This window comes from Propithecus coquereli, unplaced genomic scaffold, assembly GCF_000956105.1.
Source record: "Propithecus coquereli isolate 6110/MARCELLA unplaced genomic scaffold, Pcoq_1.0 Scaffold77, whole genome shotgun sequence".
Lineage (NCBI taxonomy): Eukaryota > Metazoa > Chordata > Mammalia > Primates > Indriidae > Propithecus > Propithecus coquereli.
Window position 1 is genome coordinate 2,362,746 of NW_012153840.1, and position 14,907 is coordinate 2,377,652.

Consider the following 14,907-nt stretch of genomic DNA (forward strand, 5'->3'; position numbering starts at 1 on the left):
TGCCAAGCTAACCCACACATGTCTATTTAGCTCATATGAATAATTGTAGAAAGTATTGTAACAGCATGAATAACTTTTCACTTATGTAATTCATCTAAGATTTTAGATAGGAAAATATAAAAACTGATTGCAAAGTTAATAGAATTTGTGTTGTTAGAAAAATATTTACATCTCCCTCTTAATCCAAATGTTGGGCATACAATACGTTTATCTTATTTTTTTTTTCCATTTTCTGTCTTCCAAGTCCATTTTATTCCCCAAACCAGAGCAATATTAGTACAGCAAATACGTGATGGGTGACAAATACATTTGTCAGGTGACAGGGAATGCTGACAGTCCCAAAAATGACAATCCTTCATGGTTGACATGAATAATAAAGCCCGTCATCCCCAGCCCAGCTGAGCCCACTCCTTGGGCTCAGCCTGAGACAGCGCTCAGACGCAGGCCGTTTCCGCCACTCGGGGCTGTGCTAAGTAGCTCCGCGGCCCCCAGGCTGCACGGCATAAACACCAATTTCTGGGGCCACAGGACATTGGGGATGGGCCCCTGAAGAGCAGGCACCTCTGGGGCACAAGCACAGAGCTGAGGGTGCGGGGTGGACCTGGCCCTCCCCCACCCCACCAATGCTACCCTGGGGAACACTGGCCCCCCGAGCCACCAAGTTTAGGGTCTGTTTGGCCTAGCGTCCTAATCATAACATCACCAGCTGTTCTGGAATCCACAGTGTCAAGGCTGGAGGGGACTAGACTGTCCAGAGGCTCTCCTTTCTAGATGGACGAGAAGCTGACACCAGCAGAGGTCATGGCTTACGTGCCCAGGTTCTCACCGTACATCAGAGACAGTGCTGGACTTGAACTCACGTCCTCTGACTGCTGGTCCAGGGCCCTGTCTCCTCTGTCCCTTCCTCTCTCCTACAAACTCAGGCTCAAGAGGGCAGCATTTCTTTTTTTCTTTTTTTTTTTTTTTTTGAGACAAAGTCTCACTGTGTTGCCCGGGCTAGAGTGCCGTGGCGTCAGCCTAGCTCACAGCAACCTCAAACTCCTGGGCTCAAGCATCCTCCTGCCTCAGCCTCCCGAGTAGCTGGGACTACAGGCATGCGCCACCATGCCTGGCTAATTTTTTCTTTATATATATTTTATAGTTGTCCAGCTAATTTCTTTCTGTTTTTAGTAGAGACGGGGGGTCTCGCTCTTGCTCAGGCTGGTCTCGAACTCCTGAGCTCAAACGATCCTCCCGCCTCGGCCTCCCAGAGTGCTAGGATTACAGGCGTGAGCCACCGCGCCTGGCCCTCACACGGTGTTTTGTAACTTAATGGAAAGGTGACATGGGTGTCAGTGGGCTAAAATCAAGGTGTTGGCAGGGCCGTGTCCCTTTCTGGAGGCTCTGGGGAGAATTCATAGCCTCGTCCTTTCCAGCTTCTAGAGGCCGCCTGCACCCCTTGGCGCATCCTCAGAGCCAGCAACGAAGGTCGGGTTGTCCTCACATCGCATCACTCCAACCTTCCTCCAGCGCCACACCTACGTCCAACTCGCCTCTTGCTCCTCCTTCACCCACTTTTAAGGACCCTTGTGATTACACTGGGCCCATTAGATAATCTAATCTAGACACACCCCCCATTTTTAGTTTGACAACCTTCTGCAACCTGAGTTCTCCTTTGCCATGTAAGGTAACGTGATCACAGGTTCCGGACATCTTGGGGGAGCCCATCATTCTGCGGAGTCCTTCTGTGAACTGTAGCATATGCCTCAAGGGTCGCCCCCTCCCCACACGCCGTTCCTGGCTGCCACGATGGTGTCCTGGCACCCAGAGGGAGAGGCCCTCCGCAGCATGCCCAGGGCCAGGAGGAAGGTTCATTTATCGAGTGGGAACATGAAGAGGAGGCGGTGGCAGGACAAGGTGAAGAGTATGGCCTTGCTTCAAGATCCCCAGGTGTGTGTCCGCCTCCCCGGGCCTGTGAGGCCACCTGCCCACCAACCCATCAGAGGAGGAGAAACGGCTGCAGCCTCGTGCTGGAGTTACATCAACAGAGGACGGCCTCGCGGACCGTTCCTCAGCTCGCCTCTCGCCGGGCGGCCTGTCACTCTCGCAGTGTGCCGGGCTCAGGATCTGGGCCTCCTGGCTGGAAGGGCAGCTGGGGGCGTCAGCAGGTTTGTCAACTGGCCCTGAGGCCAGCTTCCAAATTTTGCCTGCCTGACTTAAACTGTGTTTCTTGCTTTCTGCAGGAGAAACAAAAACAAAAGACATTTCTCCAGCAAGAACCACCCTTTGGGGTTGCAGAGAGGGGCCAGGGATGGTAAGGGCCCTGCCCATGTGAACCTTTGGTGGACCTGGATCTCTGGGTGGCCTGGTCTGCTGTGCCCCTTCCGGGCTGGGCTGGGCTGGGCTGGAGAGGGGTCGCGCCATCTAGTGGTAGATGGTGGGACTGTGAGCGGTGGTGGCCCAGGGACTGTCTACGTGGAATAGGTCATCCAGGGCCGTGGTCCCAAGCCCTTGGTGGTGCCACAGAATCACCAAAGGAGGTTTAAAAAAATACATACGCTCCAGACCCACCCCACACCTGTTGCCTCGGGATCTCGGAGACCTAGAAATATGCATTTTAGCTTTAGAATGCAGATCCCCAAGCCCTATCTCAAAACTCTCAATGACTAGCTTTGGCATAGTGTCTGGTGAAAGGGTGAATGAATGACCCAAAGGACACACGTCACACACAGGCTACGTGGGAGCAACATGGCTGGTTTATTCCCCCGGGTGCGGTTGGGCTGAGCTGAAAAGAGAGTCAGCACAGAAGGGAGTTTAGTGGGGGTTTTTATAAACGGGGAGAGCCGCCCCCTCCCACCTGCCCTGTCCAGTTCTTTGTTTCTGGGCCACACTGGCAGGTGAAGAATTGCTGCCTGCTACATGCAGCAGAGGACGTAGAACAGCTGCTTGTAGTAAATTCTTCTTCAAACAGCCAACTCCTACGACCCCATCACCCCAGTGGCGTCCATCCTTCTGCTCTGGCGTCCTCCTCATCAGGAGAGCTGGGGAGGGACAGCCTTCGTCTCTGTCGGGAGGGAGGGGAAGGAACGCCGGCTGCAGCTGTGACACCTACAAGGTGCGGGGACTCCCAGACTCCTGCGGCTGTTGTTCGTATCAGCCACATTCTGTCCTGTACATACTTTTCGGGTTCCCACCTGGAATAAACCTAACGACATGTATACACAGGACGCCTCAGAAAGTGAGGACTCAACTCCCCGCGGGTTTCGGAGCTTAAGAGGCCTTCGGATAAAACGGATACTGGGAGAGGAAGAGGAGTTCTGCGGAGGGCAGCTCAGGACCCGGGGCGGGGGGATGGGTGGGGAAGGAAGAGTATCTGGTAAATAGTTTGGGATTTAGATGAGTCTGAGAGATGGGTGCCGTCGCACTCCCGGACTGGGAGGGAAGAGAAGAACAATAGTTCTCCCGGGTGGGTCAGGATCTCCCGCAGATAAAGAAACTTTGAAGATTTGGGGGACGTGGATGGTGGGGAGGGGTGGGGGGAGGTCAGAGAGACCTTGAGGCTTCTTCAGTCAGTGCAGCAAGTCAAAAATGCCATCTTTTGGGGTAAAAACACTTCCAATTTCCTTCACTACCCCTTCAGAGCCAGGGAAAGACCTCTGGGAACATCCAATTCGAAGCCACGGAGGCCCAGCCAGGGTAAGGAGTTAGCCCCACATCACACAGCCCTGTGTACGTGGCACAGCCTGGGGGACAGTCGGCCCCACCGGGTCCCCCAGCCTTGATCGGAAAGGGGAGGGCCGCTCATTGGCTGTGAGGCCTTGGGTAAGAGTCCGAAACGCCCTGTTAGTTTCCTATTAAAAAAAAAGTAAGCTGTGGCTGACCCAGGCACGGTGTGAGCTTAGCTGTTAGAAGTACTCACCGAACCAGACCTTTCTAGTCCCTAAATTATCACCTTGTTTTAAGCCAGAAGCTCACTGGGCTGACGGGGCTGTCTGTACCCTTTAAACCTGTAATTTACAGAGCAACCTTCTTCCAGGTGGAGGAAGTGCATCCAGCTTCCACCCAGGCCCCACTTAACAATGAGGAAGTCTCTCCCGCCCTGGGAACATCTGGCTTCAGGAATTTTTACTGTAAACAGCCGGGTGTGGCCAGCCAGCCTCGGTCCAGGCCCCAGTGGGTACAAACCAAGAGTCCACAGACAGCCAGTGCCCAGGCTGAGATCCCAGTTCCCACTGCCTAGGGCGGGACCCTGGGAAATCTATGGAACCACTCCGTGCCTCGGTTTCCCCATCGATCTGATGGGAAAAATAATGCCTACCCAAGACAGTGGCTGCGGAGAGTAAATGGGCAAAAACACATATAGCTGCGACTCTCAACTGAGAACATTTGGTAATGTCTGGAGAAGTTTGGGGTTGCCGTGGCTGGATAGAAGGGTGGTGGTACTCGAGTCTAGTAGAGGCAAAGGATGTGGCCCAGACTGTAACAGAGCCGAGGCTGAGAAGTCCTGCTATCCCGACAGCGCGGCTGTCCCATCAATATTGGCACTTACGAGTCCTGAGTTCGGGGCTGGATGTCCCTGAATTCTCACTTCTGTCTCTGGCACCTCTGTGGGCTGCTGGGTGCTTGGTCTTAAGTTTTTTCCCTCTGACTATAAGGGGGCTCCTCACGTCTGGAGCCCGGCCGCCCAGCCCCACCTAGAGGGCGGGGAGACGTCTCTTAGGAAAGAGGAAGCCCCTGAGGCCACGTCACAGGGTCCACTGGCTTCCCAGCACCCCTGGAGCCACAGGGCATTCTTGGACTCCAGTTCCTTCAGCACTTAAGAGCTGTACAATTTGTGCCTGCATCATCCCCTCGGGCCATGAAGCCTGGGTGGCCCCCCCCCCAACCCCGGGCTTGCAACCCTCCCCAAGCCAATGGGATCCCACCCTGAGACTCTGCTAGAACCACTAGGTGAGAGGCTCTCGTGCAGGGGTCGCCAAGCTGCCACTGTTTGTCTCATGGCCATTTTGCCAACAAATGGGGACAACCTGTCCAAGAATGGACTGTTGTAAAGAAAAGCAAATCCAAGAGAGGAGGAAAGATGAGAGTCCCGAAGGCATCATGGGACACTTGGGCTCCAGCCGCGTCCAAAGCCAGTCTTAGTCCTGGACTGTTCTTTACATAAGCCGAGCAATTTCCTTTCATGTTCAAACCAGTCTTTGGGGTGGGTTTCTGTCACTGGTCACTGGCTAACATGGAAATTCTACCTGCCCTAGAGCCTTTTTTTTTTTTTTTTTTTTTTTGAGACAGGGTCTCACTCTGTTGCCGAGGCTAGTGTAGTGGCGTCAGCCTAGCTCACAGCAACCTCCAACTCCTGGGCTCAAAGGATCCTCCTGCCTCAGCCTCTGGAGTAGCTGGGACTACAGGACAGGTGTGTACCACCATGCCCATCTAATTTTTCTATTTTTAGTAGAGACGGGGTCTCGCTCTTGCTCAGGCTGGTCTCAAACTCCTGCACTCAGGCGATCCTCCCACCTCAGTCTCCCAGAGTGCTAGGATTACAGGTGTGAGTCATCTCTCCCAGCCAAGTGTTTTTGTTTTTCTAGCTGTGTTTTTCTGGAGCCTTGGTTTTTCTTTTTTCCTTAGCTAAATTAGAAGCTTCTTGAGGATAGGGCTGTACAGCAACCTCAGTCCCCTCTGGGTGCTACGTAGAAGCACAGTCCAATTGAAATTTCTGCAGTGGTGAGAATGTTCCGTATCTGTGCTGTCCGGTACAGTAGCCACTAGCCACATGCAGCTACGAAGTGCTTGAAGTGTGGCTAGTGCAACTGAGGAATGGGATTTTAAGTTTTATTTAATTTTAATTAATAATTTAAATAACCATGTGTGGCTTGTGGCTGCTGTTTTGGCCAGCAGAGCTGCAGAGTGTCCTTCCCAGGCAGCCAGGGCTCTGTAAATTTGTATGTATCTATTTATCTGTTCCTTTGCTTAATAAACGACAAGAGTGTGTGGGACATGGTATTGGGGGATGCAGTGCAGGAGGAGTCACAGTCCCTGTGGGCCCCCCACAAATAACCGTAATGCAAAATCGAGGAGTGGGATGTCTCAGAGGAGGCCCAGATGACAGGCTCTGGAATTCAGCGGAGACCCACCCTGGCCGAAAGAGAGTTGGGGAGCAGGGTCTCGCAAAGCTACTCGAGGGCAGCTAGCCAAATACCAAGATGCATGAATCTATCTGTGCTCTGCTGAGGGGCCTTCTGGGACGTGGGTCCCCATCTGAGAGGCAGCTGGAGGGTTCATGCAGATGGAGTTCAAGTTCCGGCTCTAGTAGCAGCGAAGACTTGGAGCGTCAGTACATGCCCTTCAGGATTAAAGGGATATTTGTGCAAAGCCCTTAGCACACAGTAAGTGGTTAGAAGAGGCACACAAACAAGATCTTAGCTGCTAATTACGATGAGAGCTCAGCCCCCTGCCCTCCAGACTGGGACTCAGAGAGACCCAGCACCTCCCATCAGCCCTGCATTAGGCTCAAGCCTTCCATGGGGGCCGGGCCTTCCTTTCATGACCCCCTGAAATGCCAGGGCTGCCTGGGCTATAGGAAACCAGCCAAAGAAAGAAGCCCTGCCTGGTTCCAGTGAATCGGGAAGAGCTGGGCATTTCGTACGAGTTTGCTAAAGGTCTGTTCCCTACCCTTGCAAACCAGCAGCACACCTTACAAGCAGTGTGGCTTCAAACAGGCATCTTGGGTTTCCACCAGACACCTTAGTTGGCTTCCCATCGGCTGAGCCCCGGAACCCATGGGGCCACCTCATGGGCCCATTGCATCAGTGTGTAGCCCGATAAATCTGATGTAGCCATGAGCAGAGCAAAGGCAGGGCTTCATGTCCAGTTGTAGCACTAATTGTATCAGGGTGACACAGAGGGGCAGGAGCCAGGTCAAGGGTCCCAGGGTAGAGACCCGGCAGAGGTTCTGCTGCCTGAAGTCCCTTCAATACCCTCAGGAGATGAGCCCCTCACCCTCTGCACTCCAGCCACATGGGGCTCTTTTCAGCCATGGGGCTCTGCTACTCTTGCCACAGGACCTTTGCACATGCCATGCCTGCTGTCTAGAATCCTTTTCACCTGCCAAATTCCCTCCGCCTAGGCCTGACCTCCTCTTGGCTGTGTTAAATGTCCATGTGATAAGCCCTCTGACCACCAGCTACCTCTGCTCTCAAGACTTGTCACAGTGACACCCTACATTGCTGGGGGAGTATTTCATTCCCGTCTGTCTTCCCCTCTAGACTGTGAGCTCTGTGGGGGCAGTGTCTGGGAAGGATTTTTTCACCATTATATCCTCAGCTTCTAGCTCAGGAACTCACTGCCTGGAATGTTCTTCCCTCAGATCTTTGCAGGGCTGGCTCCTCAGAATTTAGGTCTCAGCCCAAAAGCCTTCAGGGGTCCCCTAGCCCCACTTGAGGTTACTATCACACTTACCACTGTCTGAAAAGTCGATCACCCTGGTCATGGGTGCGTTTCTTACCCCCTTTACCACACAGTTCTCTCGCCGTATCTCAGCACCAAGAACAGGTCCTGGCACCCAGGAGGGTTCAAGACATACAGTGTTTGCAGCTGGCTTCTAGAAACCGGGCCTTTCTCTCAGTGTCTTCTGACTCTTCTCGTCTCCCAGCTTGCTCAGTGCACCCTCCCACAGTGCTCACCCCTGCCTGACATCGGTCATGGGCCAGGGAGCCAGGCTGGGTCCCTGTCCCAGGAGAAGCACACGGTCTGGTTTGGGAAGGTGAGAAGCCATCAGGGCCATGCGGATACCTGGGTGGAGCCCACACGCCAGCCCCCACCTCGTGTGATTAGGGCTTTGCTAGGAAGGCCCGTCTCTCTGCCGTGACCTTGGTACTCAACCTGTGGTCCCTGGACCAGCCGCACCACCTCAGAGCTTGTTAGAGATGCTAATCTCAGGCCTGACCCCAGACTTCCCAGTTCGGCACCTGCGTTCCAAGGTTGCCTCCCCTACCGGGTGATTTATGTGCACGCGAAAGTCTGAGGGCGCCGTGCACGGCCGCCTGCGGTTCCGCTACTCAAGATCCATTCTAGCAATGGGAGCAGTGACACAAAGGGAGGGGTGACATGTTCTCCTCTGACTGCAGGTTCCTGGGACAGAAGGCACTGCCCTGTGGGGCACTTTTCTGGCAGGAAAGAGTGCATGCCCCTGAACTTCAGCTTGAGTGACTGCCCCCGGTGAGTCCTACGCTGGGATCCAGTCCCCGCCCCATGACTTCCCAGCTTTACGGAGCCGGGCAAGCCCCTCGGCCTTTGCAACCTTAATTTCTCCATTGTCAAGTCTGTGAAATGGGTTCACAGTCTCCCCTCTCAAAGACGCTGCTGGGAAAACTAAATGAGACAACACGCAGAAACAAGTCACCTCATCGAAGCGCTGTGCAGTAGTATTTATTGTTACGGTGTTAAAATTCGCTCTTGGGAAGACATTCGGGCCGCAGCCGGGAGCATCGCCTTTGCTCACAGACGGCTCCTTGCCTTCGTAGCCACAAATTCCCCTCATGCACCAGGGCTCAGGAGACGCTCTGCACCAGCCAGGCAGCGGTGACAGTGTGAGATCCAGAAGCTGCCATTGCCTACAGGGCTTCTTTTCCAGGAAAGGCAGAGCAGAGGTGACGGCACGGACGTGTAGGCGTCAGCGGGCCGGGGCGCGAGGCCTGAGCACGGGCGCTCTTCTCCGCAGGCGAGAGGGTCCTGGGCGTCCCTGCCGTGAACGCCGAAGTCACGTCTTGCCGGATCTTCCCGCTCTGCCAAGACCCAGCCCTGTTCAGTCACCTCAAGCTTTCGGGTCCCTGTTCCGAGGCCCCCAGCAGGCCAGGCAGTGTAGATTCCCTGCCCTCTGCTTCCTCTGGCCCAGCCTGTCGTGTGGTTTCTCCCTGCCTCCTGCAGCCTGGGTCTGCTAACAGCGATACTGACGGATTTCTAGGAGGAAGGCGGGGCTCAGCCAAGGATGGGGGCCTTGCAGAGGCATCTGGGGGCAGAAAGCTAACAGTCTGCTGGGCAGGTGCCTTCTGCGGGCTCTGGCCCCCGGCTTCCAGGAGGAACGTGGGGTGTCTCTCCCCACCCCGCTGCTCCCCAGCCCCTGGCACCACAGCCCCCCTCCCCTTTTCAAGGGACCAGCACCAGCGGGCACAGGCCATAGCAACGTCCAGAGAAGCACATCCGTGTTGTCCCCAGGCCCACATAACAAGCCACCCTTTAGGGACCAAGACCACAGCTCAGGCTGTCTGGGCAGAATGTGGCAGGTCACCATCCCGGAGGTGGCCCCTTGGCAGCCTTTGTCAATCAGCTCCCAGAGTCTCTGCCAAGTCTCCACCCTCCACGCTTCTTGCCCACCCTTGACGCGGAGTCGACGTTGCAGATTTTTCCAGCAGCCGGAGCTCACCCCATCTGACTCCGTGGAGGTTGTTCATGTAACCACCGCCCCGTCCTCATGTTGAAAACACAGCTCCACATCCTTGCCCGCTGCCAGAGCTGGGGAGCCTCGTGCACGAGAGCGGGCTAATGGCATGATGTGGACCAAAAGATGCACTCGAGGCTACCCGCGTCGCCCCAGGCCTGCTGGCCTCGTGCTGCGAATGTTTTGGGCGGTGCCATCTCTGCCAGTGATCCCCAGTTGTCCCCGACAGGATCGAGTCTGGGAACGATGCAAGTGTCGTCTCTGACAGCCTGGGCGAACACTGGTTTCAAATCATCAGGTCCGCATTCAGACGTCCTCTGCCACTATCCTCACTCGCCCTGCGGGACCCATTGCCCGCCTGGGCACCTGCCTTTGCTGCCTCTCTACAGGCAGATTCCAGGGTCCTGGGTCACCTGGACGTCGCTAGGGAGCGACATGTGGCACCAGGTTAGAGGAGGTCTTCCCTCTCCTCTCTGAGCTGTGGGCTTTGCAGCCTGTGAATGAGGCTGAATGTCATCGAGATACAGGGGTTTGAACCTCGACAGAGCCAAGCCCCAGGGAGTCGCATCTTGAGGCCTGGAATCAGAAATGTGTCTTAGGAGGCCAGACACCCACCTGTCCACCAGCTAGGCATTCGGTGTCAGGTAGCAAGAAAGGCCGTGCTTACGTGAAGGTTAGAGAGAAAACCACGGTCTTCGGCACCAGGGAGGAGGAATTCCCAAGTTCATCAGCGTTCGGCTTTTCCCAGGAGAGGAAACAATTTGCTGTGTTGAAGAACACGTGCTCCGATGGTGCCCGGCGGCTGACACCTGCTGCGAATCTTGGATTCAAACCTCTCGTTGACTCCTGCTGCAAATGGCCTCAAAGGCGGTCGAGCATCATGGTTCCAACAAACGACAGGTTTTGACAACAGCGTGTGTGTAGAATCCCAACACGTCTGTCCTTCCCTAATCGTCACTCAGCAAAGTCATCTGGTCAATGAAGTCAGGCCTGAATGCTCGAGTCAAACTGGTTTTCAAGGCTGTGCTCATGGGGTTGATTTTTTGTTGAGCCCTGTTGGGGGCTCTTGGTGAGTCTGAGCATTAAACACTCCCTGTCTTCCTTTCGCACATTCCTCCAACCAAAATGGACTTGGAGAGAACTAGTCCAACATCAGTTCTGTGTTGTAAATGGGAAATTAGACACCCATAGCTTCCCATTGTCTCCTGAGAGGTTACAAAGTGTGTTAGGGACATTAGCAAGTGTTAGTTCTCACAACGTCCCTGGGAGGGAACCAGAAGTAGTATAGATGAAGACATCGAGGCACAGAGAGGTGAAGCCACCGGGGAGAAGCCACACAGCAAGACAATGGTGGGTCAAGAAAAGGGACAGGGGTTCTCTCCACCAACACCGTGGAGTTTGCATCTCAGGATGTTGGTGAGCACACCTATGTTTCGGGTGACAGGGACATCACCACAAAGATTTGTTGGGTTAATGATGACAAGCATTTCCCTGCCCCAGATCCCAAATCCATTGCCACACTCCATACGGTTGTCACTGACTGAGCTCAGTCATCCTGATCTTGTCGTCACAGTATCTTTCATGCTGGTGACAGGATATCTGCGTTTCCTGGGATGTTGCCACCAAGCCCCACCCCTGCATGGCTCACCCACCGGCCCCCCCACACTGGAAGGGCACACAGCTCTTCAGCATGTCCACCCCCACGTGACACGGAGCTCTTAAGGTCGAGGGAACGACCAGTCCCTGTTTTGCATTCTCCCAAGAGACCTTCAGTGACCCAAGTTCTCAGCCAAGGGGGCTGCAGACGAGACCCCCTCTGCCTGACATCTCAGTAGGGGCGGCACTTCCCGCACCTGCTCTGCCTGCTGCCAGCACTGCCAATGTGCTGGGCGCCGTGGTGTCGGCTTGAGGTCCCGCCCGCTCCTTCTGGGAGGGTGTTTGGGGAAACTGTGGGCCTCTTTCCACCTTGGCAGCTCAGGTCTAGGCTCCGGGCACCGCGCGGACTGCCCAACAGCTGACAGTTGCTCCCAGGCGGAGTCGGTGCGTCCAGGATTATGGAGGGGCTGGGCGCCGTGACACGTCCTCCGGGCCAGTCTCCTTGGGTTTAGCGGCAAAGCCCACGGCCCACCCACGACAGGCAGGCTGGGTCTTCTCTCTCCTGGGCACTCCCCATCTGACCCTGCAGCAGTCTGCTGGGATTCTGCCCAGGAGCAGGGGAACACCCTCAGCCTGAGGTCACTATGTACAGTGGGGACGGCACCCGGGCCATCCGGCTGCTCTTCCTGCCTGGGTCTCTCTGCCTTGGGTCTGGTGGAGCCATGGGTTCCTCACACGTTGGTGACCTCCAGGCTGTTGTAGCCTTCCAGACGGCACTGCTCGAGCCCGCCCTGGGGGTCATCGTCTCCGCAATCTTCGTTTTGAAGAGAGCCGTAGTCATCGTGGAAATCGGGGTCTTTGCTGCTGAAGCCTCTTCCTATCTTCCCCAGGGGCAGCTGAGAAGACAAGAATACGACCAAAGGACAAGAAGAAGAGAAACAAGAATTAAATGTTTTCAGATCTGGGAAATGTCTCCAATTCAAATTGCTGTGTGTCCTTGAGTAATTCACTTAACCTCTCTGTGCTCCTCCCAGTAGTAATAATAGTCACTGCTCAGGGAGACCGAGAGGAGATTGTGAATTACCATTCGGAGAGAGTTTTGTGTTCCCAACTGGAAGGATTCAATTGGTTGCCAAGGGTGAGGACAAAGACTGTCAGTCTGATAATTCACAAAAGTCTCCTTCCTTCCCCTTTGGTGGGAGGACAGTTGAGGAAGAGCGTATAGGAGAATATTTGTGAGAACGTCTGAGCAGGAGCACGAGGTCTGACTGCACACCCAGGGCAAGAAGGAATATTCTAGCACTGCCTAGTGTGACAGAAAGACTTACAGACCCAGGTTCAGATTCCTGTTCTGCCACTTCCCAGCTGTGTGATCTCGGACAAGTCACCTTCCCTCTCTGAGTCTGTTTTCTCAGCTACAAAATGGGAATAGTAATTTCTACCTCCCGGAATTGTTGCGAAGAGTAGAAATCCCATCTGTAAAGCACACAGCAGGGTGCCGGCCCAGAGTAGGGACTTGGTGAATAGCAACTATTATTACCACGCACAGTGGCCGTCAAACCTATCTCTCTCCTATTTTGTATGTGTCCATATTACAGCAGTCATGACAGTGCTTTGTAACTATTTACTTGACTGCCTTTCTTTCCAGGTGAGTGTCCCCAAATTTTCTTTTTATTATTGCCTCCTTTTTAGATGGTTTTTTCCCAATTGTACCCCTACCATGCAATTTTAATACCGCAGATATACTGTGCACCTGTTTGTGTGTATCTGTGATTTTACATAAAAAGAGGAAGTTTTTTGTGCCCCACCTTAAACAAACTGTCACTCCTTTGGGGGGCGATATCACTCCCAATTAGAAAGCATGTTCTAGAACAGGGAATTTAAGGGTAAAAGTGGCAATTTATTCATGTTTACGCGTGAATGGGGATCATTCCTTCTTCAAATGGAAGAATTCTTGGATCATCCAGTTCTGCCACCCGTGTCTACACATCTCCATTTCGGAATCTGCGTCGACGGGCGTCTGTGCGATCAGACCCACATTGCCCGTGTTTTCATCCTGTTTTGTCAGAGGCACCAGGGGTTCATCTTTGCTGTCGCTCGGGTCACGGGTGTTTTAAATCCAAGTCGGTGGTTCTCAGAGTCTGGGCTGCCCCGGAACCCTCTGGGCAGGCTGCTGCCTGCAGCTTCCACCGCACCCCAGAGACCTCCTGCTTCGGGAGGCTGGAGCGGGTCCCGGAATCTGGACATCAAGCAATAGTGTCAGGTGGTTCCGACGCAGGCACGTGAGGCCTGCACTTCAAGATACGGTGCCCTACTCTAAGCCTCGTGGGAGCCTTTGTCACCGAGACTGAGGCATCATGCAGGTCTCTTGAAGGGCCTCTTTCCCGGACGCACCTGTGACCCGGCCTGACCCTACCTTCCCACAGGGCAATGCAGGAGCCACAGACACGCAGCAGGGAGAGGCCACCTAGCCCAGAGGACAAAGAGACCTTTCCCAGGTGTGCAGGATGCACAGGCTAGTGCAAGCAGCCACTTACCCGGCCAGCCTTATACTTGAGACCACTGCTGTTCTCCTCCTTCCCCGCCCGGGTGACACTGGAGGCCCTCCCGGGGGGCGTTCCGAAGCGCTCAGCCTCCCGGATGCCTGTGGAGCTGGGGAGATACCCATGTCGAGTCAGCAAGGGAGGCTTAGTCAACGACTGCCACCCGGAGACACACATACGCACACACTCACACTGGTGGCAGCGACTGAGCACCTCCTATGCGCCATCGCTGTGCTCAGCATTTTATAAACGTCATCCTCACCACGTGTCTAGAGGTTGAAACTGCCAGCCCTGTGTTACAGATGAGGAAAAGGAGGCACAGAGAGATTAAGCAGTTTGCCCAAGATCACACAGCTGTAAGTGGCACAGCCAAGATCTGCACCCGGGTCTTTGAGATTCCAAAGTCCTGCTCTTAACTCTTCAGGGTGCTGCCGACCGTACTACGAGAGGGAAGGCTTGAGGGAGAGTCCCCAGATTCTAGCTGTTTAGATGTGATTTGAGAGTCTCCCCTGCTCTGCATTTGAAATCTGTGTCCCCTGCCTGGCTTGTTGCCTGAAGTTACCCCCGTGACAACCCTTCTTTGTGCAAAAGCCTGGAAGGCTTCTGCTAGAATAGAATTAGGCAAACTACAGCCTGTGGGCCAAATCTAGCTGGCTGCCTGATTTCATAAATAAAGTTTTATTGGAATTCAGCCACGCCCCTTTGTTTACGTGTTGTCTATGGCTGCTTTCTTGCTATAAGGACAGAGTTGTATACTTTTGACAGAGATTATAAGGCTCCCAAATCTCAACATATTTACTATCTGGCATTTTGCAGAAAAAGTTTGCCAACCGCTGTGTGAGCACATCAGTGCTGTGGATAAAGAAACTGAGGCTCCTTATAGGGTATGGAGTTGGGGCAAGAGGGCCGGTCCAAAGCCAGGAGTCACCACAGAGGGAGAGTCCACTCTTTAAGAGAAGAAACCTTCTAACATCTTTTAAGCTGCCTCAGAGAAATTCTGCTTCTTCTGGGGCTAACTTTGCGGAGAAAGTTCCAAGGAGGGGAGGAGGGTGTGTAGGAGACAGCACTGACTGATCGAATGGCTGCTCTATCTAAGTTCTCAAACCCGTGGGTGCCAAAAGCTTCCATGTCACAGGGAGGCCGTAATTACATGATGAACTGTATGCCACCAAATTGCCTAACCTAGATGAAATGGACAAATTCCTAGACAGTTATAAACTATTAAAACTGACGCAAGAAGAAATAGAAAATTTGAATAGATCTCTAACAAGTAAAGAGATTGAATTAGTCATCAAAAAGCTTCCCACAAGGCCGGGCGCGGTGGCTCACGCCTGTAATCCTAGCTCTCTGGGAGGC

General features: G+C 53.9%; 1 protein-coding gene across 1 annotated transcript in view; it reads right to left on the minus strand.

Annotated features, from left to right (window-relative positions):
* Positions 1-11,331: 11,331 nt before the first annotated feature.
* The window catches only part of KAZN (kazrin, periplakin interacting protein), a 432,584-nt gene continuing 429,008 nt past the window's right edge, over positions 11,332-14,907 (minus strand). Inside the window, exons 14-15 of the mRNA XM_012662661.1 lie at positions 13,546-13,660; positions 11,332-11,904 (exon numbers count right to left, since the gene is read on the minus strand). Coding sequence (XP_012518115.1) covers positions 11,740-11,904; positions 13,546-13,660 — 280 coding nt within the window. The 3' untranslated portion in view covers positions 11,332-11,739. The remainder of the gene's footprint in view (positions 11,905-13,545; positions 13,661-14,907) is intronic.